Raw genomic sequence first — 23,801 nt, 5'->3', positions numbered from 1 at the left:
GTATGACCAGTATGTTAAAGTAGAATATGTCACGAAAAAACTATCTCGGAATCAGAATAAAAGGCATGACGTCACGCCCGGCGGCCGCGAACACGGAAGCCCACACACAGCGTTCGGAGTAATGAACTTCCGGACGCTTTGAGTGGAGCTCCGAAAGTCAGGGCAGCGCACAACCCCTTTAAGGTGAAAATGGATTGAGTCCCTAAGGGGTTAAGGACCAAGAGCGTACATGTACGCCAGTGAGAATTCTGGTCAGACCATACATGCTGGGAGTTGTAGTTATGCAACAGCTGGAGACACATTGGTTGCAATAAGTTTGTTACTTAACTCAGTGTTTCGCAACGAGTGTACCTCCACACTGGTTGCGAAACACTGAGTTAGGTAACAAACTCAGTGTTTCGCAACCAGTATGCTTTTAGCTGTTGCAAAACTACAACTCCCAGCATGCACTGATAGACCATACATGCTGAGAGTTGTAGTTCTGCAACAGCTGGAGGAACACTGATTTCCAAACACTGAGTTAAGTAACAAAATCTCAGTTATTGCAACCAATGTGTTCTCCAGCTGTTGCATAACTACAACTCCCAGCATGTATGGTCTGTCAGTGCATGCTGGGAGTTGTAGCTTTGCAACAGCTGAAATTTTGCCCTTCCCCCCCCATGTGAATGTACAAGGTACATTCAAATGGGCGGGGGTTTAAAGCGAGTTTTCTGCTGCAAGTTTGAGAAGCGGCAAATTTTCTGCCGCAGCTCAAACTCCCAGCGAGAAACTCACTCTAAACCCCCGCCCGTGTGAATGTACAATAAAATAAAAAACGTCTTGTACGGCACTGTTTCCAAAAAGGAGCCTCCAGCTGTTGAAAAACAACACCTCCCAGTATTGCCGGACAGCCACTGACTGTCAAGGCATGCTGGGAGTTTTGTAACAGTTGGAGACACCCTGTTTGGGAAACACTGAAGTAGGGTATTTTGGTGGCAGAAGCTAACCCCCAATTTAGGCCTCAAATGCGCATGGCGCTCTCTCACTTTGGAGCCCTGTCGAATTAAAATGCAGCAATTTAGTGCCACATATAGGGTATTTCCGTACTCAGGAGAAATTGCTTTACAAAATTTGGGGGGCTTTTTCTTCTTTTACCCCTAATGAAAAGGTAAAGTTAGGTTCTACACCAGCATGTTAGTGTAAAATTTTTTTACACTAACATGCTGGGGTTGCCCTTTTTACACTAACATGTTTACCCTAAACTGTTTCCTTGAAATACGACAGGGCTCCGAAGTGAGAGCGCGCCATGTGCATTTGAGGACTAACTTAGGGATTGCATAGGGGAAGACATAGGGGTATTCTACACTAGTGATTCCCAAACAGGGTGCCTCCAGCTGTTGCTAAACTCCCAGCATGCCTGGACAGTCAGTGGCTGTCCAGAAATGCTAGGAGTTGTTTTGCAACAGCTGGAGGCTCCGTTTTGGAAACACTGCCGTACAATACGTTTTTCATTTTTATTTGGGGGGGGGGGGGCAGTGTAAGAGGTGCATATGTTGTGTTTTACCCTTTTATTATGTGTTAGTGTAGTGTTTTTAGGGTACATTCGCATTGGCAGGTTACAGTGTTTCCCGCTAGGAGTTTGCACTGCGGCGAAAAATTTGCCACAGCCCAAACTTGAAGCAGAAAACTCACTGTAAACTCGCCCGTGTCAATGTACCCTGTACATTCACATGGGGGGCAAACCTCCAGCTGTTTCAAAACTGCAACTCACAGACTGTGCGTGCTGGGAGTTGTACTTTTGCAACAGCTGGAGGCACACTGGTTGTAAAACCTTCAGTTAGGTTCTATTACATAACTCAGTATTTTCCAACCAGGGTGCCTCCAGCTGTTGCAAAACTACAACTCCCAGCATGTACTGATCGCCGAACGGCATGCTGGGAGATGTAGTTATGCAACAGCTGGAGGTACGCAACTACAACTCCCAGCATGCCGAAACAGCTGTTTGCGCATGCTGGGATTTGCAGTTTTGCAACATCTGGGGGGCTACAGTTTAGAGACCACTACACAGTGATCTCCAAACTGTGGCCCTCCAGATGTTGCAAAACTACAAATCCCAGCTTGCCCAGACAGCAAACTGCTGTGTGGGTATGCTGGGAGTTGTAGTTTTTCAAGATCTAGAGGGCCACAGTTTAAAGATCACTGCAAAGTGATCTCCAAAAATCAGCCCTCCAGCTGTTGCAAAACTACAAATCCCAGCATGCCCACACAGCAAACAGCTGTCTGGGCATGCTGGGAGTTGTAGTTTTGCAACATCTGTAGGCCTACAGTTTAGAGACCACTGTATAGTGGTCTCAAACTGTAGACCTCAAGATGTTGCTAGGCAACTCACCGACTTCCGTAGGATCCAGCCGCAAGACATCGCCGCCCGCCGCCTCCAGATGGGTAAGTTGATCTTCTGCCGCCGGTCCTCTGTCGGTTTCCCCATTCTTCCCCGCCTATTGTGGGTGGACAGAACAGGGAAACCTAAAGTTAATCCCCCCCCCCCCCCCCCCGATCTGCTATTGGTAGTCGCACCTTGACGACCAATAGCAGGGATTGTTTCTTGGACAACCACCATCCGCCTTATATAACGGGTCATCATAGACCTGTAATGACCCGGAATCGGCACAAATTGCCGGAGTGAATTCACCGGCGATTTGCGTCGATCGCTGACATGGGGGGGTCTGATGACCCCCCTGAGCATTTGCGCGGGGTGCCTGCTGATATCAGCAGTCAACCCGGTCCGGTCCTTAACACCTTAAGGACCAAGGACGTACCGGTACTTGGTCCTGCTCCCGTGATATAACGCAGGGTTACACGGTAACCCCGCATCATATCACGGCGGGCCCGGCGTCATAGTGAAGCCGGGACCCGCCGCTAATAGCGCGCAGCGCCGCGCGCTATTAACCCTTTAGCCGCACGCTCAGAGCTGAGCCACGCGGCTAAAAGTGAAACTAAAAACTGCCGGTTAGCTCAGTGGGCTGTTCGGGATAGCCGCGGCAAAATCGCAGCATCCCGAACAGCTTACAGGACAGCAGGAGGGTCCCTACCTGCCTCCTCGCTGTCTGATCGCCGAATGACTGCTCAGTGCCTGAGATCCAGGCATGAGCAGTCAAGCGGCAGAATCATCGATCACTGGTTTCTTGTGAGAAACCAGTGATCAATGTAAAAGATGAGTGTGTGCAGTGTTATAGGTCCCTATGGGAGCTATAACACTGCAAAAAAAAAGTGAAAAAAAAAGTGAATAAAGATCATTTAACCCCTCCCCTATTAAAAGTTTGAATCACCCCCCTTTTCCCATTAAAAAAAAACAGTGTAAATAAAAATAAACATATATGGTATCACCGCATGTGGAAATATTCGAATTGTAAAAATATATCGTTAATTAAACCGCTCGGTCAATGGCGTACGCGCAAAAAAATTCCAAAGTCCAAAATAGTGCATTTTTGGTCCCTTTTTATATCATTTAAAAATGAATAAAAAGCGATCAATAAGTCCTATCAATGCAAAAATGGTACAGTTAAAAACTTCAGATCACGGTGCAAAAAATTAGCCCCCATACCGCCCCATACACGGAAAAATAAAAAAAGTTCTAGGGGTCAGAATATGACAATTTTAAACGTATTAATTTTCCTGCATGTAGTTATGATTTTTTCCAGAAGTACGACAAAATCAAACCTATATAAGTAGGGTATCACTTTAATCGTATGGACCTACAGAATAAAGATAAGGTGTAATTTTTACCGAAAAATGTACTTTGTAGAAACGGAAGCCCCCAAAAGTTACAAAACGGCGTTTTGTCGCACAATGATTTTGTTTTCCCTTTCACCGTAGATTTTTGGGCAAAATGACTGACGTCATTACAAAGTAGAATTGGTGGCGCAAAAAATAAGCAGTCATATGGATTTTTAGGTGCAAAATTGAAAGAGTTATGATTTTTTTAAAGGCAAGGAGCAAAAAACGAAAATGCAAAAACGGAAAAAACCCTGGTCCTTAAGGGGTTAAGTACCAGGGAGCGAAGGCGTACGCCCTGGGTCCCTATGTGGTTAAGGCTCACTGAACCCCTTGTCACGTTCCTTGAGGAGTGTAGTTTCCAAAATAGTAGTTTCCAAAATAATTTGCTTTCCAAATGCCAAATGTGACTCTCTCTTCTCTTCTGAGCATTGTAGTGCGCCCGCAGAGCAGTTTACATCCACATATGGGGTATTTCCATACTCAGAAGAGATGGGGTTACAAATTTTGGGAGCATTTTCTCCTATTACCCCTTGTAAAAATGCAAAATTTGGGGGGAAACCAGCATTTTTGTGGAAAAAAAAATAGTATGCCATGTTGTTGTTGTTTTTTTTGTTTTTTTTGCTGTTCTGGCACAATAGGGGCTTCCTAAATGTGACATGCCCCCCAAAAACCATTTCATTGAAAATCTCACTCTCCAAAATCCCATTGTTGCTCCATCCCGTCTTAGCCCTCTAGTGCACCCACAGAGCATTTTACATCCACATATGAGGTATTTCCTTACTCGAGAGAAATTGGGTTACACATTTTGGGGGGCTTTTTCTCCTTTTACCTTTGTAAAAATTCGAAAACTGGGTCTACAAGAACATGTTAGTGTAAAAAATTGAGATTTTGACTTTTTTCCTTCACTTTGCTGCTATTCCTGTAAAACACCTAAAGGGTTAACACACTTTCTGAATGTCATTTTGAATACCGTATTTATCGGGGTATACCACGCACCGGCCTATAACACGCACCCTCATTTTACCAAGGATATTTGGGTAAAAAAAGTTTTTTACCCAAATATCCATGATAAAATGAGGGTGCGTGTGTGCGCGTGTATACCCGGATATACCCCCAGGAAAGGCAGGGGGAGAGAGGCCGTCGCTGCCCGCTTCTCTCCCCCTGCCTTTCCTGGGGTCTAGAGCGCTGCTGTCGTCCCTTTTCACCCCCTGGTTATCGGCGCCGCTGCCCGTTCTGTCCCCCTGACTATTGGTGCCGGCGCCGATAGCCAGGGGGAGAGAAGCGGCACCGACAGCCAGGGGGAGAGAAGGCGCCGCTGCCCCGTTGCCTCCCCCCATCCCCGGTGGCATAATTACCTGAGTTGGGTCCACGCTGCTCCAGGCCTCCGTCGTGCGTCCCCAGCGTCGTTGCTATCCACGGCGCGGCGCTCTGACGTCATGCGCCGCGCAGCGCATAGCAATGACGCCGGGGACGCACGACGGAGGCCTGGAGCAGCGCGGACCCGACTCAGGTAATTATGCCACCGGGGATGGGGGGAGGCAACGGGGCAGCGGCACCGGCAATGGGTGCCGCTGCCCCTTCTCTCCCCCTTGCTGTCGCCCCATCAGCGGCGCCGATAACCAGGGGGTAAAAAGGGCCGACAGCAGCGCTCTAGACCCCAGGAAAGGCAGGGGGAGAGAAGCGGGCAGCGACGGCCTCTCTCCCCCTGCCTTTCCTGGGGGTGTATCGGCGTATAACACGCACACAGACTTTAGGCTAAAAATTTTAGCCTAAAAAGTGCGTGTTATACGCCGATAAATACGGTACTTTGAGGGGTGCAGTTTTTATAATGAGGTAATTTATGGGGTATTTCTAATATAAAAGCCCCTCAAATACACTTCAAAACTGAACTGGTCCCAAAAAAATTCCGATTTTGAAAATGTTGTGAAAAACTGGAAAATTGCTGCTGAACTTTGAAGCCCTCTGGTGTCTTCCAAAAGTAAAAACTTGTCAACTTTATGATGCAAATATAAAGTAGACATATTGTATATGTGAATCAATATATAACTTATTTGGAATGTCTATTTTTCTTAGAAGCAGAGAGCTTCAAGGTTAGAAAAATGCTAAGTTTTTACATTTTTCATGACATTTTTGAATTTTTCACCAAGAAATGATGCAAGTATCGATGAATATGTCACGAAAAAATCTCGGAATCAAATTCATAAGTAAAAGCACCCCAGAGTTATTAATGCTTAAAGTGACTTTGGTCAGGTGTGCAAAAAAAATGCTCTGGTCCTTAAGGTGAAAATGGGTTTGTTCCTTAAGGGGTTAAAGACTGGCCTAACAGATCCCATCCTCCCACCGCTATCGGGTAAGGAAATATAGTAATTTTGTGGAATGGCCGTTTAGTATTATAGCCTATGGGTAAAGGACGCATAAGTTAACTGATGTGCTAGGAACGGCAGAAAAATAGCGCTGCAGGCTCCATCCATTGTCTGGGAAAATAAATGCGGCAACGTAACTAAGCTTTAAGTAGAAAAATGTAAGGGTGCATTCACACCACGTTTTTGCAATACAGTTCCCGTATCAGGTTTTTGATGAAAAACGGATTCCTCAAAGCCTGACTAAACGTGTGTACAAATTTCAACCCGTATACAGTTAAAAACCGTATAAGGTTTGAAAAATGATGTCTGGTTGCATCAGTTTAAGAAAAAAAAGTATAAGTTTTTAACTTTTCACTCGATTTTGAATAAAGTTTCACTTGTTTTATTGAAATTACAAGAAAAAAAACTGTGCAAAGTCAAAAACCGGATGGAACCGTAAGCACATACGGTTCTGTACGGTTACCATTGACTCCTATGTTTAAAAAAAAAAAAAAAAATGTACAGTGATCCCTCAACTTACAATGGCCTCAACATACAATAGTTTCAACATACAATGTTCTTTTGTAGACCATTGTAACTTGAAACCAGACTCAACATACAATGTACAGACAGTCCAGATCTCTGAAACATGTCAATGGCTGGAAGAACAGACCAATCAGAATGGGCAATTTTCTTGTAAAACACCTGTATTACTGAAGTGTATGCACTGACTGGTGTCTGGTAGCGCCTACAGTACAGGGAGGTATTACATGTTCTGTACTACTTTTTAGCTGCTCCTTTGGACACCAGGTGAGGGCGGCTCCATGTTATTTTTTAGGACATTGTGTCTTCTGTACAGAACCCTGAAGAAGCTCCTGTCCTCTACACAGACCAGCATTTCCCAACCAGGGTGCCTCCAGCTGTTGCAAAACTACAACTCTCAGGAGTTGTAGTTTTGCAACAGCTGGAGGCACCCTGGTTGGGAAACACTGACAGTGATTTACAGCTCCCAGCAGCTCTTTCTTACTTTTAAATGTAATGATTTGCTTTATCTATATTAGTTATCTACTTATTTTTCTTTAATCCTCACATTTTCCTATTTTTGGATGACATTTTGGGGCTTCAGAACCAATTACCAGGTTTCCATAGAGTTCTGGTCTCAACATACAATGGTCGTCCTGGAACCAATTAATATTGTAACTTGAGGGATCACTGTATACGGTTTAATAGTTTATCACCTGGACCAAAAACCGCGGTAGACTACGGTTTTGGGAAAAAACCGGACAAAACCGTACAGGATGCAAAACGGACACAACCTGATGCATCTTTTGGCATACGGTTTCCAATACGGTTCCGTATGGTTTTCACATTGAAAACGTATATGGGAACTGTATTGCAAAAACATGGTGTGAATGCACCCTAATATCCGTCACTCCATTCAAGTCTATGAGTGAGGTAACGGATGCGTTATTTGGGCCGTTTACAGCACAAAATACGGACCCGCTAAACTTAGGTCAGAATGCAATCTGAACGTAGCCTCAGTGACTTCTTCGACGGGACCTAAAATGGCGCCTAAAAGCGCTGCTACAGCATCCTCGCTTGTCTGTAATGGCGGAAGACGCTTCCCCTCCCAACCAACGCTATTCACACCCCACCACACCCCGATATAATATGAGAAAGCAGCCGTGAGTCGTCCTCTTAATATTAATGCCGCTATAAAGACATTTTCATACGGTTTCCTCCATTTTAATACAGCCTCCAAGATATATTCCCGCTGCATTAATCCGGAAATTTCGCCTGGAAGAGAACAGCTCACCCGTGAGCGGTACTTGGTGCAGACCGCCATGTCACCGAATACTAATGACGTGGGCGGGGACACCGACCGTATTTAGAAACGGGAGAAGAAGCAGTTGCGCAATCTGAATTGCTGCTACTGAGGTGACTTTCTTGGCGAGACAAAGGAAACCTATAAGGTGAGGGGGGGAAAAAGCCGCCGTGCGCCACCAGATTATCCCTTATTTGTGGGTGTTATATGCGTGTCCTTGATAAGTTCGGACAGTTATGTTTTATTCTATTGAGTAGATTCCCATTAGATGTTGTGCATGTTTGGCTGTGTAATGGTTTGTGAATAGCGAGCCATGCGGTGTATAAGGTGTCCTGAGCTTCAGGCTGCCCACCGTGTCCCTGCTGTTTCCTGGGCGGAGGCGCCATCTTGGTTTCTTTGTAGTAATGTTTTATTCTATTGAGTAGATTCCTATTAGATGTTGTGCATGTTTATCTGCCTGTGTAATGGTTTGTGAATAGCGAGCCATGAGGTGTCCCTGCTGTTTCCTGGGCGGAGGCGCCATCTTGGTGTCTTTGTTGTAGCCGTGTGTTTATGGCGCCTTTCAGCCGGCAGACGCCATTTTGTAATCCTGTCAGCTGTGTCTTAACCCGAACTCTCCTGTTCCTCGCAGCTCATCATGTCTTCTTCAGATGAAGGAAAGCTTTTTATTGGAGGTCTGAGCTTCGATACCGATGAACAGAACCTGGAGGAGGTGTTCGGCAAGTACGGACAACTGTCTGAGGGTAAGTTCTCCACAAGCTACACCACTGATACTGCTTCTGACACGGCTGGCCTCATGCAGAGTTTTCACTGTAATGTTGACGCATATCCCTATTTTGCCCATGTAAAGCTTGCCTTTCTGTGTAAGAGTGGATTGTGTCGCTTCCCCCACTACATAAGGTCTTCAACCTGTGGCCCTCCAGATGTTGCAAAACTACAACTCCCAGCATGCCCAGACAGCCGTTGGCTGTCTGGCCATGCTGGGATTTGTAGTTTTGCAACATCTGCAGGTTGAAGATCACTGTTCTAGGAAGACAAGGTCTTTACTGCTGCCATAGGAACAGCTTTTTCTGACTGGGAGCTTACTGCTGGCTGGGATTTCAGTAACTTTTGACTTAGCAATTTATGGTTTCCTCAATCTTGTTTGGTGGCAATAGTTATAGTTAGTATGGTTGAAAAAAGACATACGTCAATCAAGTCCAACCAGGGAATTGAAGTATTAAAATAGAAGTATGAAGTGTTAAAATATAAAATATATACATTTTAAGAGGATCTGAGATCTTCTGAACATTAAGGGTCTATTCACATGTACAGTATTATGTGCAGAGTTGATGACTGACTTGAAATCCTGCGCATCAAATCTGCGAGGAAAAAAAACAGAACATGTGAATCGACCCTTAAGGTGTATTTATAGGTACAGTGTCCTGTGTATTTTATAAGGGGTTATCTGGATAGTAGACTTTTTTTTTTTCTATGTTGCTGGTGTTTTTGTGACAACTAAAAATGTACCTAACTTTCTCACTCGGTGCTTCCTGTGACATCTTCTCGTCCTCCAGTAAACTCTTCGGCTGCTACTAGTGCTGATCTATGGGAAAGCCAGAGATTCCTGAGTGCAGCACGCCAGCTTTCCCATAGAGATGCATTGATGGGTATGTCAGCCATTGCTTCATGTGGTTGACACGCCCTATTCAGGAGGAAAGCTGGTGCGCTGTTAGGAAGATCACAGGGGGTCCCAGTGGTCTGACTCCCGCAATCTGACACATTACCTATACTTAGAAAAAGTGGTTACGGTTTCATATCCTGGAGATCTCCTTTATACCATCATTTTAAACCTGTAAAGGATGCAGGGCGTACCAAAGTCCAAAATTGCTGATTTGAGATCAGATCCCAGAAGAAAATAATAAAAATGATAAAAAAGTCACAGGCGGTAAGTAAAAGTGGTGCTGATAATCTTATATCTTATACAGCCCTGCACTGTGTAAAAACAAAAAACCCTAAAGTTTCAATATTGTGGGTGTCATATCAATCTTCCCCGGTGGCATAATTACCTGGGTCGGGTCCGCGCTGCTGCAGGCCTCCGGCGTGCGTCCCCTGCGTCGTTGCTATGCGCGGCACACTGACGTCATGCAGCGCATAGCAACGACGCAGGGGACGCACGCCGGAGGCCTGCAGCAGCGCGGACCCGACCCAGGTAATTATGCCATCGGGGATGAGGGGAGGCAAAGGGGCAGCGGCGCCGGCAATGGGTGCTGCTGCCCATCTCTCCCCCTGGCTGTCGGCACCGCTTCTCTCCCCCTGGCTATCTGCGCCGGCAATGGGGCTCCGGCACCGATAGTCAGGGGGACAGAACGGGCAGCGGCGCCGATAGCCAGGGGGAGAGAAGGTCCGGCAGCAGGGCTCTAGACCCCAGGAAAAGCAGGGGGAGAGAAGCGGGCAGCGACGGCCTCTCTCCCCCTGCCTTTCCTGGGGGTGTATCGGGGTATACATGCGCGCACACACGCACCCTCATTTTACCATGGATATTTGGGTAAAAAACTTATACCCAAATATCCTTGGTAAAATGAGGCCGGTTATAGGCCGGTGCGTGGTATACCCCGATAAATACGGTATTTATTTTTTGTGCTGTAGAGTTTATGGTAAAATGAAGTGTCATTACAACGTACCGGTACGTCCTTGGTCCTTAAGGGGTTAAATGCAGTGTTTGATGCCTAGCTAACAATTGCTTTCTCCCCTACCTTTTCCAGTGGTGGTTGTGAAGGACCGTGAGACTAAGAAGTCTAGAGGCTTTGGGTTTGTTACATTTGAAAATCCAGAAGATGCAAAGGATGCCATGGACGCAATGAATGGAAAGGTACAGTTTTAATTTTAAAGTATCTCAAGTGTCATTGTTAATACTGTACTAATAAATGGCTTAATAGAATGAACATATGAGCAGTTAATGTCATAAAATATTTACTGAGAGAGTGGGAGATAATTAAAGGGTTATTCGAGTGGGAAAAAAAATCTTTTTAAATCAACTGGTGCCAAAAATGTGAAGTTTTTTGTGAATTACTTCTATTTAAAATTCTTAATACTTTCATTACTTATCGGCTGCTGTATGCTCCAGAAGATGTTGTTTTTCTTTTGTCTGACCACACTGCTCTCTGTGGACACCTCTGTCCATGTCAGGAACTGTCCAGAGTAAGAGAAAATTCCCATAGCAAACCTCTCCTGCTCTGGACAGTTCCTGATACAGACAGAGGTGACAGTAGAGAGCACTGTGTTCAGACTAAAAGAACTATAAAACTTCTTTTCGAGCATATAGCAGCTAAGCACAGGAAGGATTAAGATTTTTAAATAACTTCCATTTACAAATCTTTCTGCCACCAGCTGATTGAAATGAAGTTTTCCACTGGTGTACCCCTTTTAAAACACACTGTCACCATTAACATCTTCACTAGGTTTAGTAAAATGACCATATTAGGCAGACTGATAAATCTTTGCCTCGGTTTTTAGACATGATAAAAGTTCCCTAGATGTTGTCACACATGAATGAAAGTGTTAGATTCTTCTATTTGTAACTAGTCCAAGTAGTAGCCAGGTAAATGCTTAAAGGAGTAGTCCAGTGGTGAACAACTTATCCCCTATCCTAAGTATAGGGGATAAGTTGCAGATCGCGGGGGTCCGACCGCGTGGCCCGCCGCGATCTCCTGTACGGGTCCCCGACGAAGCGGCGGCCGACACGCCCCCTCAATATAACTCGGCAATCTCCGGCTCTGCCATAGCGATGTTTTGAGGGGGTGTGTTGGCCGCCGCTTCGTGCGGTGGTCGTCACCCGCTATCTGGCCGGAGAGCCTGGCCCCCGTACAGTGAGATCGCAGGGGCCCCAGCGGTCGGACACCCGTGATCTCAAACAAGTTTTTCACCACTGGGCTACCCCTTTAAAGGACTACTGTAGTGCAAGACTTATATATTCCTGTGCCCAGGCCTCAAAAATAAACTTTAATATACCTTCCTACGTTCCCCTGTCGGTCCAGTTCTGGCCTCACAGTCCAGCGGTTCAAACCTCATTCAACTTTTGCTGACAGGGACGCTGCAGAGCCGTCGGCATATCACTGGTCGCAGCGATGTCCCGCCCAGGCCGGTGATAGGCTGAGCCCACTCATGTAAGGAGCTCTGGCCGGCTTCTTACAGGACAGTGGGCTCAGCCTATCACTGGCCGGGGCGGGACATCGCTGCAGCCGGTGATAAGCCGACGGCTCTGCGGCATCCCTGTCCGCAGGAAGTTGAATGAGGTTTGCACCGCTGGACCGATGGGGGAACGTAGTAAGGTATGTTAACCCCTTAAGGACGCTCTTTTGAAATTCTGACCACTGTTACTTTATACATTAATAACTCTGGCATGCTTTTACTGATTATTCTGATTCCGAGATTGTTTTTTCTTGACATATTGTACTTTAACTTAGTGGTAAATTTTTGTTACTTGTATCCTTTCTTGGTGAAAAATCCCCAAATTACATGAAAATTTAGAAAATTTAGCGTTTTTCTAACTTTGAAACTCTGTAAGGAAAATAGATATTCCAAATTTAGTTTGATTCACAAATACAATATTAGGGATTGACCGATACTGTGAAGGTTAGGGCCGATAACTTATACCGGAATATCAGTATAAGTTAACGGCTTTATCCCCCCCCTGGCGCACAGCGTATCACAGGATGCCGCAGGAGCCAGAAATAGCGCAGACCCCGGGCACAAATTTCTAGCGGGAAGCTCACTGTAAACCTGCGCCCGTGTGAATGTACCCTAAAAACACTACCACATAATAAAGGGTAAAACACTACATAAACACCCCCTTACACTGTCCCCCCAATAAAAATGAAAAATGTATTGTACGGCAGTGTTTCCAAAACGGAGCCTCCAGCTGTTGCAAAACAACTCCCAGCATTTCCGGACAGCCACTGACTGTCCAGGCATGCTGGGAGTTTAGCAACAACTCGAGACACCCTGTTTGGGAATCACTGGCGTAGAATACCCCCTATGCAATCCCTAATTTAGTCCTCAAATGCGCATGGCGCTCTCTCACTTCGGAGCCCTGTCTTATTTCAAGGAAACAGTTTAGGGCCACATATGGGGTATCTCCGTAATCGGGAGAAATTGCCTTACAAATTTTGGGGGGCTTTTTCTCCTTTTACCCCTTATGAAAAGGAAAAGTTGGGGGCTACACCTGCCTGTCAGTGTAAAAAGAAAATTCAAATTTTACACTAACATGCTGGTGTTGTCCTTTACGTTTTATTTTCACAAGTGTTAAAAGGAAAAAAAGCCCCCCAAAATTTGTAACGCAATTTCTCCTGAGTACGGAAATACCCCTTATGTGGGCGTAAAATGCTCTGCGGGCGCATAACAAGGCTCAGGAGTGAGAGCGCACTATGTACATTTGATTCCTAAATTGGTGATTTGCACAGGGGTGGCTGATTTTACAGCGGTTCTGACATAAACGCAAAAAAAATACCCACATGTGACCCCATTTTGGAAACTACACCCCTCACGGAAAGTAACAAGGGGTATATTGAGCCTTAACACCCCACAGGTGTTTGACGAATTTTCATTAAAGTTGGATGGAAAAATGAAAAGGGGGAAAAAAAACTCACAAAAATGCTGGTGTTACCCAAAATTTTTCATTTTCAAAAGGAAACATAGAAAAAAATGGGGTTACAAATTTTGGGGGGCTTTTTTTCCTGAGTAAGAAAATACCCCATATGTGGATGTAAAGTGCTCGGTGGGCGAACTACAATGCTCAGAAGAGAAGGAGCGCCATTGGGATTTTGAAGATAAAATTTGTCTGGAATTGAAGGCTACATGTGTTTACAAAGCCCCCATAGAGCCAGAACAATGGACCCCCCCCCCACATATGACCCAATTTTGGAAACTACACCCCTCACGTAATGGAATAAGGGGTACAGTGAGCATTTACGCCCCACAGGTGTCTGACAGATTTTTGGGACAGTGGTCCGTGAAAATGAAAAATGTAATTTTTCATTTGCACAGCCCACTGTTCCAAAGATCTGTCAAACGCTAGTGGGGTGTAAATGCTCACTGCACCCCTTATTAAATTCTGTGGGTGGTGTAGTTTCCAAAATGGGGTCACGTGGGGGGTCCACTGTTCTGGCACCACGGGGGGGCTTTGTAAACGCACATGGCCCCCGACTTCTATTCCAACCAAATTCTGTCTTCAAAAGCTCAATGGTGCTCCTTCTCTTCTGAGCATTGTAGTGCGCCAGCAGATCACTTGATGTCCACACATTGGGTATTTCCATACTCAGAAGAAATGGGGTCACAAATTTTGGGGGTCATTTTCTCCTATTACCCCTTGTAAAAATATAAAATGTGGGGGGAAACCAGCAATTTAGTGAATTTTTTTTTTTTTTCCAATTTACACATCAGGCTTAAGCAAAAAAAATTTCAAACACCTGTGAGGTTTTAAGGCTCACTGTACCCCTTGATGTGTTCCTTGAGGGGTGTAGTTTCTAAAATATGCCATGTGTTTTTTATTTTTTTATTTTATTGCTGTTCTGGCACCATAGGGGCTTCCTAAATGTGACATGCCCTCCAAAAAAATTTCAGCAAAATTCGCTTTTCAAAAGCCAAATGTGACTCCTTCTCTTCTGAGCATTGTAGTGCGCCAGCAGAGCACTTGACGTCCACACTTGGGGTATTTCCATACTCAGAAGAGATGGGGTTACAAATTTTGGGGGGTATTTTGTCCTATTATCCCTTGTAAAAATGTAAAGTTTGGGGGGGAAACTAGCATTTTAGTGTAAAAAAAATAAATAAATCATTTACACACCCAACTTTAACAAAAAAAGTCGTCAAAAACCTGTGGAGTGCTAAGGTTCACTGGACCCCTTGTTACGTGCCTTGAGGGGTGTAGTTTCCAAAATAGTATGCCATGTGTTTGTTTGTTTTTTTTTTTTTTTGTTTTTTTGCTGTTCTGGCACATAGGGGCTTCCTAAATGCAACATGCCCCACAAAAACCATTTCAGAAAAATTCACTCTCCAAAATCCCATTGTTGCTCCTTCCCTTCTGAGCCCTCTACTGCGCCCGCCATACACTTGACATACACTTATGAGGTATTTCCTTACTCGAGAGAAATTGGGCTACACATTTTAGGAAGATTTCTCTCCTTTTACCCCTTGTAAAAACTCAAAAACTGGGTCTACAAGAAAATGCCATTGTAAAAAATAAAGATTTTGAATTTTCTCCAATTTGCTGCTATTCCTGTGAAACACCTAAAGGGTTAACAAACCTTTTGAATACTTTGGGGGTGCAGTTTTTATAATGGGGTCATTTTGTGGGGCATTTCTAATATGAAAGCCCTTCAAATCCACTTCTAAACAGAACTGGTCCCTGAAAAATTTAGATTTTGAAAATTTTGTGAAAAATTGGAAAATTGCTGCTGAACTTTGAAGCCCTCTGATATCTTCCAAAAGTAAAAAAAACATGTCAACGTTATAATGCAATCATAAAGTAGACATGTTGTATATGTGAATCAATATATAATTTGGAATATAAATTTTCCTTATAAGCAGAGAGCGTCAAAGTTAAAAAAATGCAAAATGATTTTTTTTTTTTCACTAAAATGCTGGTTTTTCCCTCAAATTTATGTTTTTACAAGGGGTTATAGGAGAAAATGCCCCCAATTTTTTTTACCCCATTTCTTCTGAGTGTGCTTATACCCAATGTGTGGACGTTAAGTGCACTGCAGGCGAACTACAATGCTCTGTCACATTTGGCTTTTGGAAAGCAAATTTTGCTGAAATGGTTTTTGGGCGGTATGTCTCAATTAGGAAGCCCCTATGGTGCCAGAACAGCAAAAAAAAAAAGCATACTATTTTGCAAATTACACCCCTCAATGCATGTAACAAGGGGTACAGTGAGCCTTAACAACCCACAGGTGCTTGACAAATTTCTGCTAAAGTTGGACGTGAAAATGAAAAATTAGATTTTTTTTTTTCAATAAAATGCTGGTGTTGCCCCAAATTTTTCATTTTCATAATTGGTAATTGGAGAAAACGTCTCCCAAGATTTTTAACCCCATTTCTTCGGAGTATGGAAATACCCCATATGTGGTTGTAAAGTGCTCTGCAGGTGAACTACAATGCTCGGACGAGGAGCGCCATTGATTTTGGTGAGAGAATTTGGTTGGGAGGCCATGTGCGTTTACAAATTGCCCCCCACCACACATGTGACCCCATTTTGGAAACTACTCCCCTCACAGAATTTAATAAGGGGTACAGTGAGTATTTACACCCCACTGGTGCTTGACAGCTTTGGAACAGTGGGCTGTTGAAATGAAGAATTAAATTTTTCATTTTCACAGACCACTGTTCCAAAAATCTGTCTCAGGACACCCCCCTGGTGTCTGCTGATAGATATAAGGACTCAGTATGCAGGGCGTATGCATACGCCCTGCGTCCTGAAGAGGTTAAAGTTTATTTTGTTTGTTTTTTGAGGCCCGGGCACAGGAATATGTCTTGCACTACAGTTGTCGTTTTAAAGCTTTCACACTGCTGTTATGTCCTGGCAGTACAGCTGCTGTTAAGAAGGGAGAACAACGGGAGAAAAATGTATGCATGTGCCATCTTATTCTCCCACTATAAACAATTGCCACAGACCCCATTATAGTCAGTGGGATCCATCGGGACCCGTTGTGCTCCGTCTCGAACGGCTATTGAGGGCAAAAAAAGAGCCTAACGGCAGTTTTCAGGGGCCACAGCGAAAGCGTGAGAAAAAGCCTATGTAATTAAAAAATGGGTGTATAATTGCCCATATGGTATAACTTAACCCTAAAATGCTGACCAGAGTTTTTTCCTTTTTTTTAGTCTGTTGATGGAAGACAGATTCGTGTTGATCAGGCTGGCAAATCTTCAGGTGACAGACGTGGAGGTTATAGAGGAGGATCATCTGGAGGACGAGGATCTTACCGTGGTGGCCGTGGAGGACGTGGTATGTAGTAGGATATTTTTCAATATAGTCACCATCCCTTATTTATGTCAGTGATGGGTAATTGCTGAGGTTTAGCTTTTCAGCACAACCCATGCAATTATAAAGTATAACATTAGCTTTACATTCTTTATCCTGTTTTGTGTAGGTGGTGGTGGAGGCTATGGAGGCGGTCGGTTTGATAGGAGTGGAGGTTATGGTGGCAGTGGTGGATCCAGAGATTATTATGGAGGGTAAGATCTGAGATCTATGGTGGCTTGGCTAAATCAGTTAGGCTTTGATTGTTTAGTAATGGTTTTTCTCTTTAGTGGAAGGAGTCAAGGAGGGTATGGTGACCGATCAAGTGGATCCTACAGAGACAGCTACGACAGCTATGGTAAGTTACTTAGTCAAAGGGTGTGGTGTCTTGGTGGGATAAGTCTTTTAAGATATATAGTGTTGTTGTTCAGCTGAATGTGTTATGAATTACATGGGCTGCCTAAAATCTGATGCATAGTAGTGCTATAGTTGTTCTACATGGGTGGGTTTAGACATAAAGGCCCTAATTTAACAAAATGTAAGAGAATCTGGAGATTTTGCCAAATACAAATCATGGCTCAGCTTTCACTTCACCCAAGCTTAAAGGGGTACTCTGAAATTTTTTTTTTTCTTCTGATCAATTGGTGCTCGAAAGTTAAGCAGATTTGTAAATTACTTCTATTAAGAATTCTTACCTTCCATTACATATCTGCTGCTGTATGCTCAAGAGGCAGTTGTGTAGCTCTTTTCCATCTGATCAGTGTTCTCTGTTGACACCTCTGTCTGTGTGAGGAACTGTCTCTGGACAGTTCCTGACACAGGCAGAGGTGTCAGACAGAAAAAAACTTTAAATCTTCAACTTTCTGGCACCAGTTGATTTAGAAAAAATGGTTTTCCACCCGATTACCCCTTTAAGATGTTAAAGGGGTACTGCGGTGAAAACCTTTTTTTCTTTTAAATCAACTGGTGGCAGAAAGTTAAACATATTTGTAAATTACTTCTATTAAAAAAATCTTAATCCTTCCAGTACTTATTAGCTGCTGAATGCTACAGAGGAAATTCCTTTCTTTTTGGAACACTGGTGACATCACGAGCACAGTACTCTCTGCTGACATCTCTGTCCATTTTAGCAACCATGCATAGCAGATGTATGCTAAGGGCAGCATGGTGGCTCAGTGGTTAGCACTGTTGCCTTGCAGTGCTGGGGACTTGGGTTCAAATCCCACTAAGAACAACAAAAAATAAAGTGTTATTATTATAATAACCTCAGCAGAGAGAACTGTTCTCGTGATGTCATCAGAGAGCATTCCAAAAAGAAAAGAATTTCCTCTGTAGTATTCAGCAGCTAATAAGTACAGGAAGGATTAAGATTTTTTTAATAGAAGTAATTTACCAATATGTTTAACGTTCTGCCACCATTTGATTTAAAAGAAAAAAGGTTTTCACTGGAGTACCCCTTTAAGTTGAGTTGTGAATGGTTAATGGAAAAGCTGTCCAGTTTCCCACACATAAATCTGGGCTATAGTGTAGGGGGTGTAATGTTCTGACCTATGCTTCAAGTGACTTTACAACTGTGCCTGCTTCTTGTTCTCAGCTACAAACTACTAAAACTCCTGACTCAAGATCATCCTTCCAGTGGCTGTATTTATAAAGATTTATGGAGCTTCGCAGAACAGTTAATATGTAGTCTATTTGATTGTGTTCACTTTTTATACCAATTTGTTACATTATTCTGACAGCCTCGCTGGTAGTACATGGAACAGTTGTAACATTAAGACTGTACATTGGTTCTAATGTTATAGATTTTCTGATCTATTGGGCTGCTCAGATGGGAGCTCCTTATTGCAATTTTAATTTGGCAGATACTTGCCTTGGTGACAGACTAGTTTTACTAAAGGAATAGTCTTGCTGTTCCTAAGCAAAACTGTCTGTTAATCTATGAGCTCTATTCTGTAACAGGATCTATTTGATCATATTAAGTTCTGTATATAGTGAAGGGGACTGAGGCCTCTGAAAGAATCCTTTGGTATAACAAGGCAGGGTACAGCATGGGTGCATTGTAAATAACCGCTAGACCTCCTTGATATATCTAAAGAGAAAAATCTAATTTCTTAATATCACAAGAAGTTCTTGAAAATGTTTTATCTTTTCATATTTTTAACTAAACTAAATGGAAATCTTGTGTTCACTTGGCTAAAAAATTGTACTCTTCATTTGGCTTCACGGAGCCTATTAAAAGACCATCTGAAAAGAAATGCCTCTCGACATTTAACTTCTTCACAACACTGGTTTAGGTAGAGGTCATAAAACTGGATGACTTCATTGCCTTTGCATTCAAGTTGTATTAAGTTCACATGTTTAAATAGGGTTTAGGTAATCGGTTACTCCTAAATTTATTTGGCAGCAGTACAAACATGAGACTTAAAGGAGAACTCCGGAATAGGAAAATTGCCCTCCATACACCCGGCAGTAAAAAATAAATAGGTGCATACCTTCCTTCGCTCCTCCGCTAACCGGCTCTGGCCTCCGCCACGATCCTCTTCCTGGTTGCCAGCGAGTCATACTGCACTCAGCCAATCACCGACCGCAGCAAAGTCCCAACTGGGCCGGCGATAGGCTGAGCGGCAGTGTATCGCCGGCCCAGTCGGGACTATGCTGTGGCTAGTGATTGGCAGTGAGTGCAGTATGACTTGCCGACCACAGGCAACCACGAAGAGGATCGCGGCAGAGGCCGGAGGAGCGGTGGAAGGTATGTACTTTGTGTTATTTTTTTTTGTACTGCCGAGTGTATGGTGGGCAATTTTCCTATTCCGGAGTTCTCCTTTAAAAGCCTATTTTTATCAAGAAGCCTACCCCTTGAACACATTTCTTTACTGTACAGTAAAGATGAGCGAACTTACAGTAAATTCGATTCGTCACGAACTTCTCGGCTCGGCAGTTGATGACTTATCCTGCGTAAATTAGTTCAGCCTTCAGGTGTTCCGGTGGGCTGGAAAAGGTGGATACAGTCCTAGGAAAGAGTCTCCTAGGACTGTATCCACCTTTTCCAGCCCATCGGAGCACCTGAAAGCTGAACTAATTTATGCAGGATAAGTCATCAACTGCCGAGCCGAGAAGTTCGTGACGAATTGAATTTACTGTAAGTTCGCTCATCTCTACTGTACAGATCAGTAAACAAGTTAAACTCTGTGGAGAAAATCTAGATGAAATAGGTCTTATTTCTCTATAAAACATGTGAGATCACAGATCACATCCTAGATCACTATTGACCTCTGGAATGAGGCTGAGACTTACAGGGGTTTGGTGATCATTGCAATATGTTGTAAATAGCTGATGGGTATGGTTTTGAGGCCACTTGTGCCTCTTCTTGGCTCAGTCCTGCTCTCAGCCATGTCTTTTGGGAGAATACTCTCTGGTGAAGGACCTAGATATTGTAACCAATAGATCATTTAGTGATAGCTTATAGGTCTAGTATGGCTTGAAAAGGAAGGGTAGAGAACTCTGCACACTACTCTAAATGAAGGCTGTTGAGGTCTTCTGCATATTTGCATAGCCACAGCAAATCTTAGGGTGGGTCAACCACTGTTTTAGGTCCGGTTGTAAAAGCGCATACGGCGCAAAAATGAGCCGACCGAACGTTTCACTCCGGCCGGCTCATTGAAATGAATGACATATGGGAGCGCATACGAAGGCATACGGGAGCGCGAGGTTTTAACTCCCCCCTGCCGTATGCGCTCCCGTATGGGAGAAAAGGTAGTGTGAACCCAGCCTTAGTTGGTTTGCCACCCCCATATCTTCAAAAAAAAAAAAAAAAGGTCACCTGATCAGTATAATGTCTGTGAAGGATTCTGCTGACCCCTTATGTCTGCAGCTCTGTATTCACTTCTGTGGGAATTAGTGATATTTAGAAGTAATGGGTGTTTTGGGATATCTTTCATGCATATGTTTTAATGTTAGCCTGATATGTAATAGGTGTCCCTGCATGTCCTCAACTTGGTATGGGTCATTAATATCTGGCTGAACATTGATCTAAGATTCCATGAAAGATGCAGTAGGTCATATAGAGTACTTAGACTATTTAAACAAAGATTGGATTTCATTAGAGTTGAGCAAAGTTAGTGATTCGTTTCGTCAGTTGCTGACTTTTCCTGCATACATTTGTTCAGGTGCTAGTTCAAGGAAGAGTCTCCTAGGACTGTAACCACCTTTTCCAGCCCACCGGAGCACCTAAAAGCTGAACTAATTTATGCAGGCTAAAGTCAGAAACTGCCGAGCTGAGAAGTTCGTGATGTATCGAATCACTAACTTAGCTTATCTCTAGATTTCATCCCATTAGCTGCAGACTTGTTTAGATTCTCTTTATAGAGAGTGGGATTAAAAATGTTAGTACAATTGTATTGCCTTCTGAGAATCTCCTGCTAGAATACAGACTCTACAGTTTCCTTGGAGAAGTCAAGTGTTGTGCATCCTGTGAAGCCTGACGAAATCTGCTCTTGGCTAGTTCAGTTGTGGAATTAGTCCGGTATTTTGAGGTAACTCTTTTGCTCATGTCCACATCCCTCTTTCTTGAGTTCATGATGTGCTTGTGAAACCTCCAAGTAGCTTTTACAATATTTGGTACTACTGTGCGTTTTTATTTACCAATCATGTCTATAAAACCTCGCTATTTGACTACTGCCCATTACTTTTTTTTTTTCTGTTCCCTCCCCTTGAGTACTTCACTTTTCTATTCCCCTCTACTGTCTTGCCCATTTGTAAGAATGTGTTAAACATACTTTGGTTGCTTTCTGAGCTCAACAACTTTATATGTTTTCCAGAATGAAGCACATAAGCTGATGAACATCAATAAATTGCTACTTAGCATGCCAGATGTAAAGTGTAATATTTCCAGGTGCAGATTTCAGGTTGGTATACGTTTTAAAACTCTAAGTCTTTTTTTTTTTTTTTTCCCCTATTAACTATAAGCATAGTCACTGTATAATTAGTACATGTTTTAACAGATTCAATTTTTTTTCCCCATAGGTGCTTCAGATGACTGAGTTGAATATGAATTATTGCTGTAAATAAAGTTATATTTTCATAGCATTTTGAGTGGCTTGCTTTCTGTATCAGTAGATCCCATAAGACAATCATAATGTTCACATTTTTGGGCCAGATTTACTATTTTAAATGAAACCGCATTTTCAGTTTGTGCCCAAAAAAACTTGTCATTTGTGCCAAATTTTTTTTGACAAATTACTACATGGCTGTCCGGGCATGCTGGGAGTTGCAGTTTTGAAACCTGGAGGTCCTCAGGTTGAAGACCACTGTGGCCTTCGTCATAATTCCCCCCCCCATTGTGTGCATCTACATGTAGCCATTAGTCAGATAAGCATGAGCTATGTTCAGATATTAACTTGGAGTCGAGAGGAAACTATAAAACTCTCAGCTTCTTGTTTTTCACATATTTTGGGGTGCAGTAATTATTAGCGGCATTTAATCTGGTAGAATGTATAGGTTTTAATATGCATTTTTTTTCTAGAATTTCCAAACCAAAGCTTAATATAAGCATTTAATCTGTTAAGGATGTAGGGTGTACAGTTATGCCCTTGCGTCCTGGTACGTAAGGACGAAGGGGGGCACCTGTATGCCCTGAATCCTTAAGCGGCTGTGAAGCAAGCATAGGATCTGCACTCACTTCACACTGCTTATGCCGGGAAGCGATGATCCTGACGCTGCCTGCCATTTCCACAAAGAAAAAAAGTATACTGTATAGCACCACACCCAAGATTTCATAAATACATGTCAAGCTTTATTGCTTATACACAAAAAATTGTAAACACATCCAATCAGACAGTTCCCCTTAAAAAAAAGGCACATAAATGCCCTCCCACAACAGGGAAAAGCCCTTAGGACCTCTCATAGGGCACCTACAGACTAAGCGTCCCCTATACTGTCTCATAAGCATCATAGACATACATGCATAATAAACTCAGTACACACATAAATTCCAGAACCTGTGAGTTATAGCCTAACCCCAAAGCAAGTCATTAACAATAATACAACCTGTCAGTCGGTAGTCCCACACATACATATAGGGCTAGGCACTGGAAAAGCAAAAGAACCAGAGACTGTATACAATCTAGGTAATGAAACAGGTGCCCTCCTGAACCCCCACGTGTTCTGTCGCCTGTAGGGGTGTTATGGTTTGATTCATATCCTCCACTTACTGTGACGAACCGACTCGGGGATTAGCTCTCGATCGTCCTGGTCACTTGCCACAGGACACGTTCCTCACTATCTCGCCAGACAACAGACCGCAGGCAAAAATTTGGTCGACCACGTTTTCGCCTGCGGTTGGGAAACCGCATACGGCCGAAAAAGCAGCCGACCGGAGGCTGCGGTTCACTCCGGTCGGCTCATAGACATACATTAACTACGATTCCCGAATACGGCTGAGTGCGGGCACCGCGATTAAGCCCCGCCCACCCCTCCTCCCAGCCGTATACGGGAACCGTAAATACAAATCGTAGTGTGAACCCAGCCTTACCTAAACAGGGCCCATGTGTATCCTCTCCTAACAGCCAGCATACTGTTTCCAAGGGAGAGCACAGATTCGACTGACTCCATCTTATATACACCTCCCTTCCCTGCTGCCTCATTAATTAAGCAGGTGAGAGATTCTCCAGGGTGAGCCAAGGAAATACACCCTTTCCTTGCTACCTTATCACATTATATATACATCCTGTCTAATTGGTTAATGGACGGTACCTGGATCATATAAACGCCACATCCATGCTTCATTCAACAATGGTGGCAGTGGCCGGCTTGTACTTCCGGGTCCAACTAGCACCTCCTTCTATTCAGCTCTCAGTATCAATGCATGCGCTTAAGTCTCTCACTC

At 43.6% G+C, this 23,801-nt stretch overlaps 1 protein-coding gene across 3 annotated transcripts; it reads left to right on the top strand.

Annotated features, from left to right (window-relative positions):
- The first annotated feature begins 7,633 nt into the window (after positions 1-7,633).
- On the top strand, positions 7,634-21,992 carry LOC130267441 (cold-inducible RNA-binding protein B-like). Of its 3 annotated transcripts, XM_056517286.1 has the most exons (8): positions 7,637-8,068; positions 8,552-8,663; positions 10,665-10,771; positions 16,780-16,903; positions 17,049-17,133; positions 17,209-17,276; positions 21,736-21,822; positions 21,941-21,992. In XM_056517286.1, exons 2-7 carry the CDS (start codon positions 8,558-8,560, stop codon positions 21,738-21,740), a joined length of 495 nt encoding a protein of 164 aa, XP_056373261.1. In that variant the 5' UTR covers positions 7,637-8,068; positions 8,552-8,557; the 3' UTR covers positions 21,741-21,822; positions 21,941-21,992. The 3 variants fall into 3 exon arrangements, with proteins under 3 accessions (XP_056373246.1, XP_056373261.1, XP_056373252.1); XM_056517277.1 differs by lacking the exons at positions 21,736-21,822; positions 21,941-21,992 and adding an exon at positions 18,513-19,478; XM_056517271.1 differs by lacking the exons at positions 21,736-21,822; positions 21,941-21,992 and having other exon boundaries at positions 7,634-8,068; positions 17,209-17,899.
- The last annotated feature ends 1,809 nt before the right edge of the window (positions 21,993-23,801 follow it).

This window comes from Hyla sarda, chromosome 1 (genome assembly GCF_029499605.1).
Source record: "Hyla sarda isolate aHylSar1 chromosome 1, aHylSar1.hap1, whole genome shotgun sequence".
In the NCBI taxonomy this organism is placed as follows: domain Eukaryota; kingdom Metazoa; phylum Chordata; class Amphibia; order Anura; family Hylidae; genus Hyla; species Hyla sarda.
The sequence above is the reverse complement of the archived record's forward strand: the minus strand, read 5'-3'. Positions and strand labels throughout refer to the sequence as shown.

Excerpts from the sequence above, each read along its gene's own strand:
- LOC130267441 (XM_056517271.1), top strand. The coding sequence starts at position 8,558 with ATGTCTTCTTCAGATGAAGGAAAGCTTTTTATTGGAGGTCTGAGCTTC. Across the intron at positions 10,772-16,779 it reads TGGACGCAATGAATGGAAAG|TCTGTTGATGGAAGACAGAT; the intron begins GTACAGTTTTAA and ends CCTTTTTTTTAG. Across the intron at positions 16,904-17,048 it reads TGGTGGCCGTGGAGGACGTG|GTGGTGGTGGAGGCTATGGA; the intron begins GTATGTAGTAGG and ends TGTTTTGTGTAG.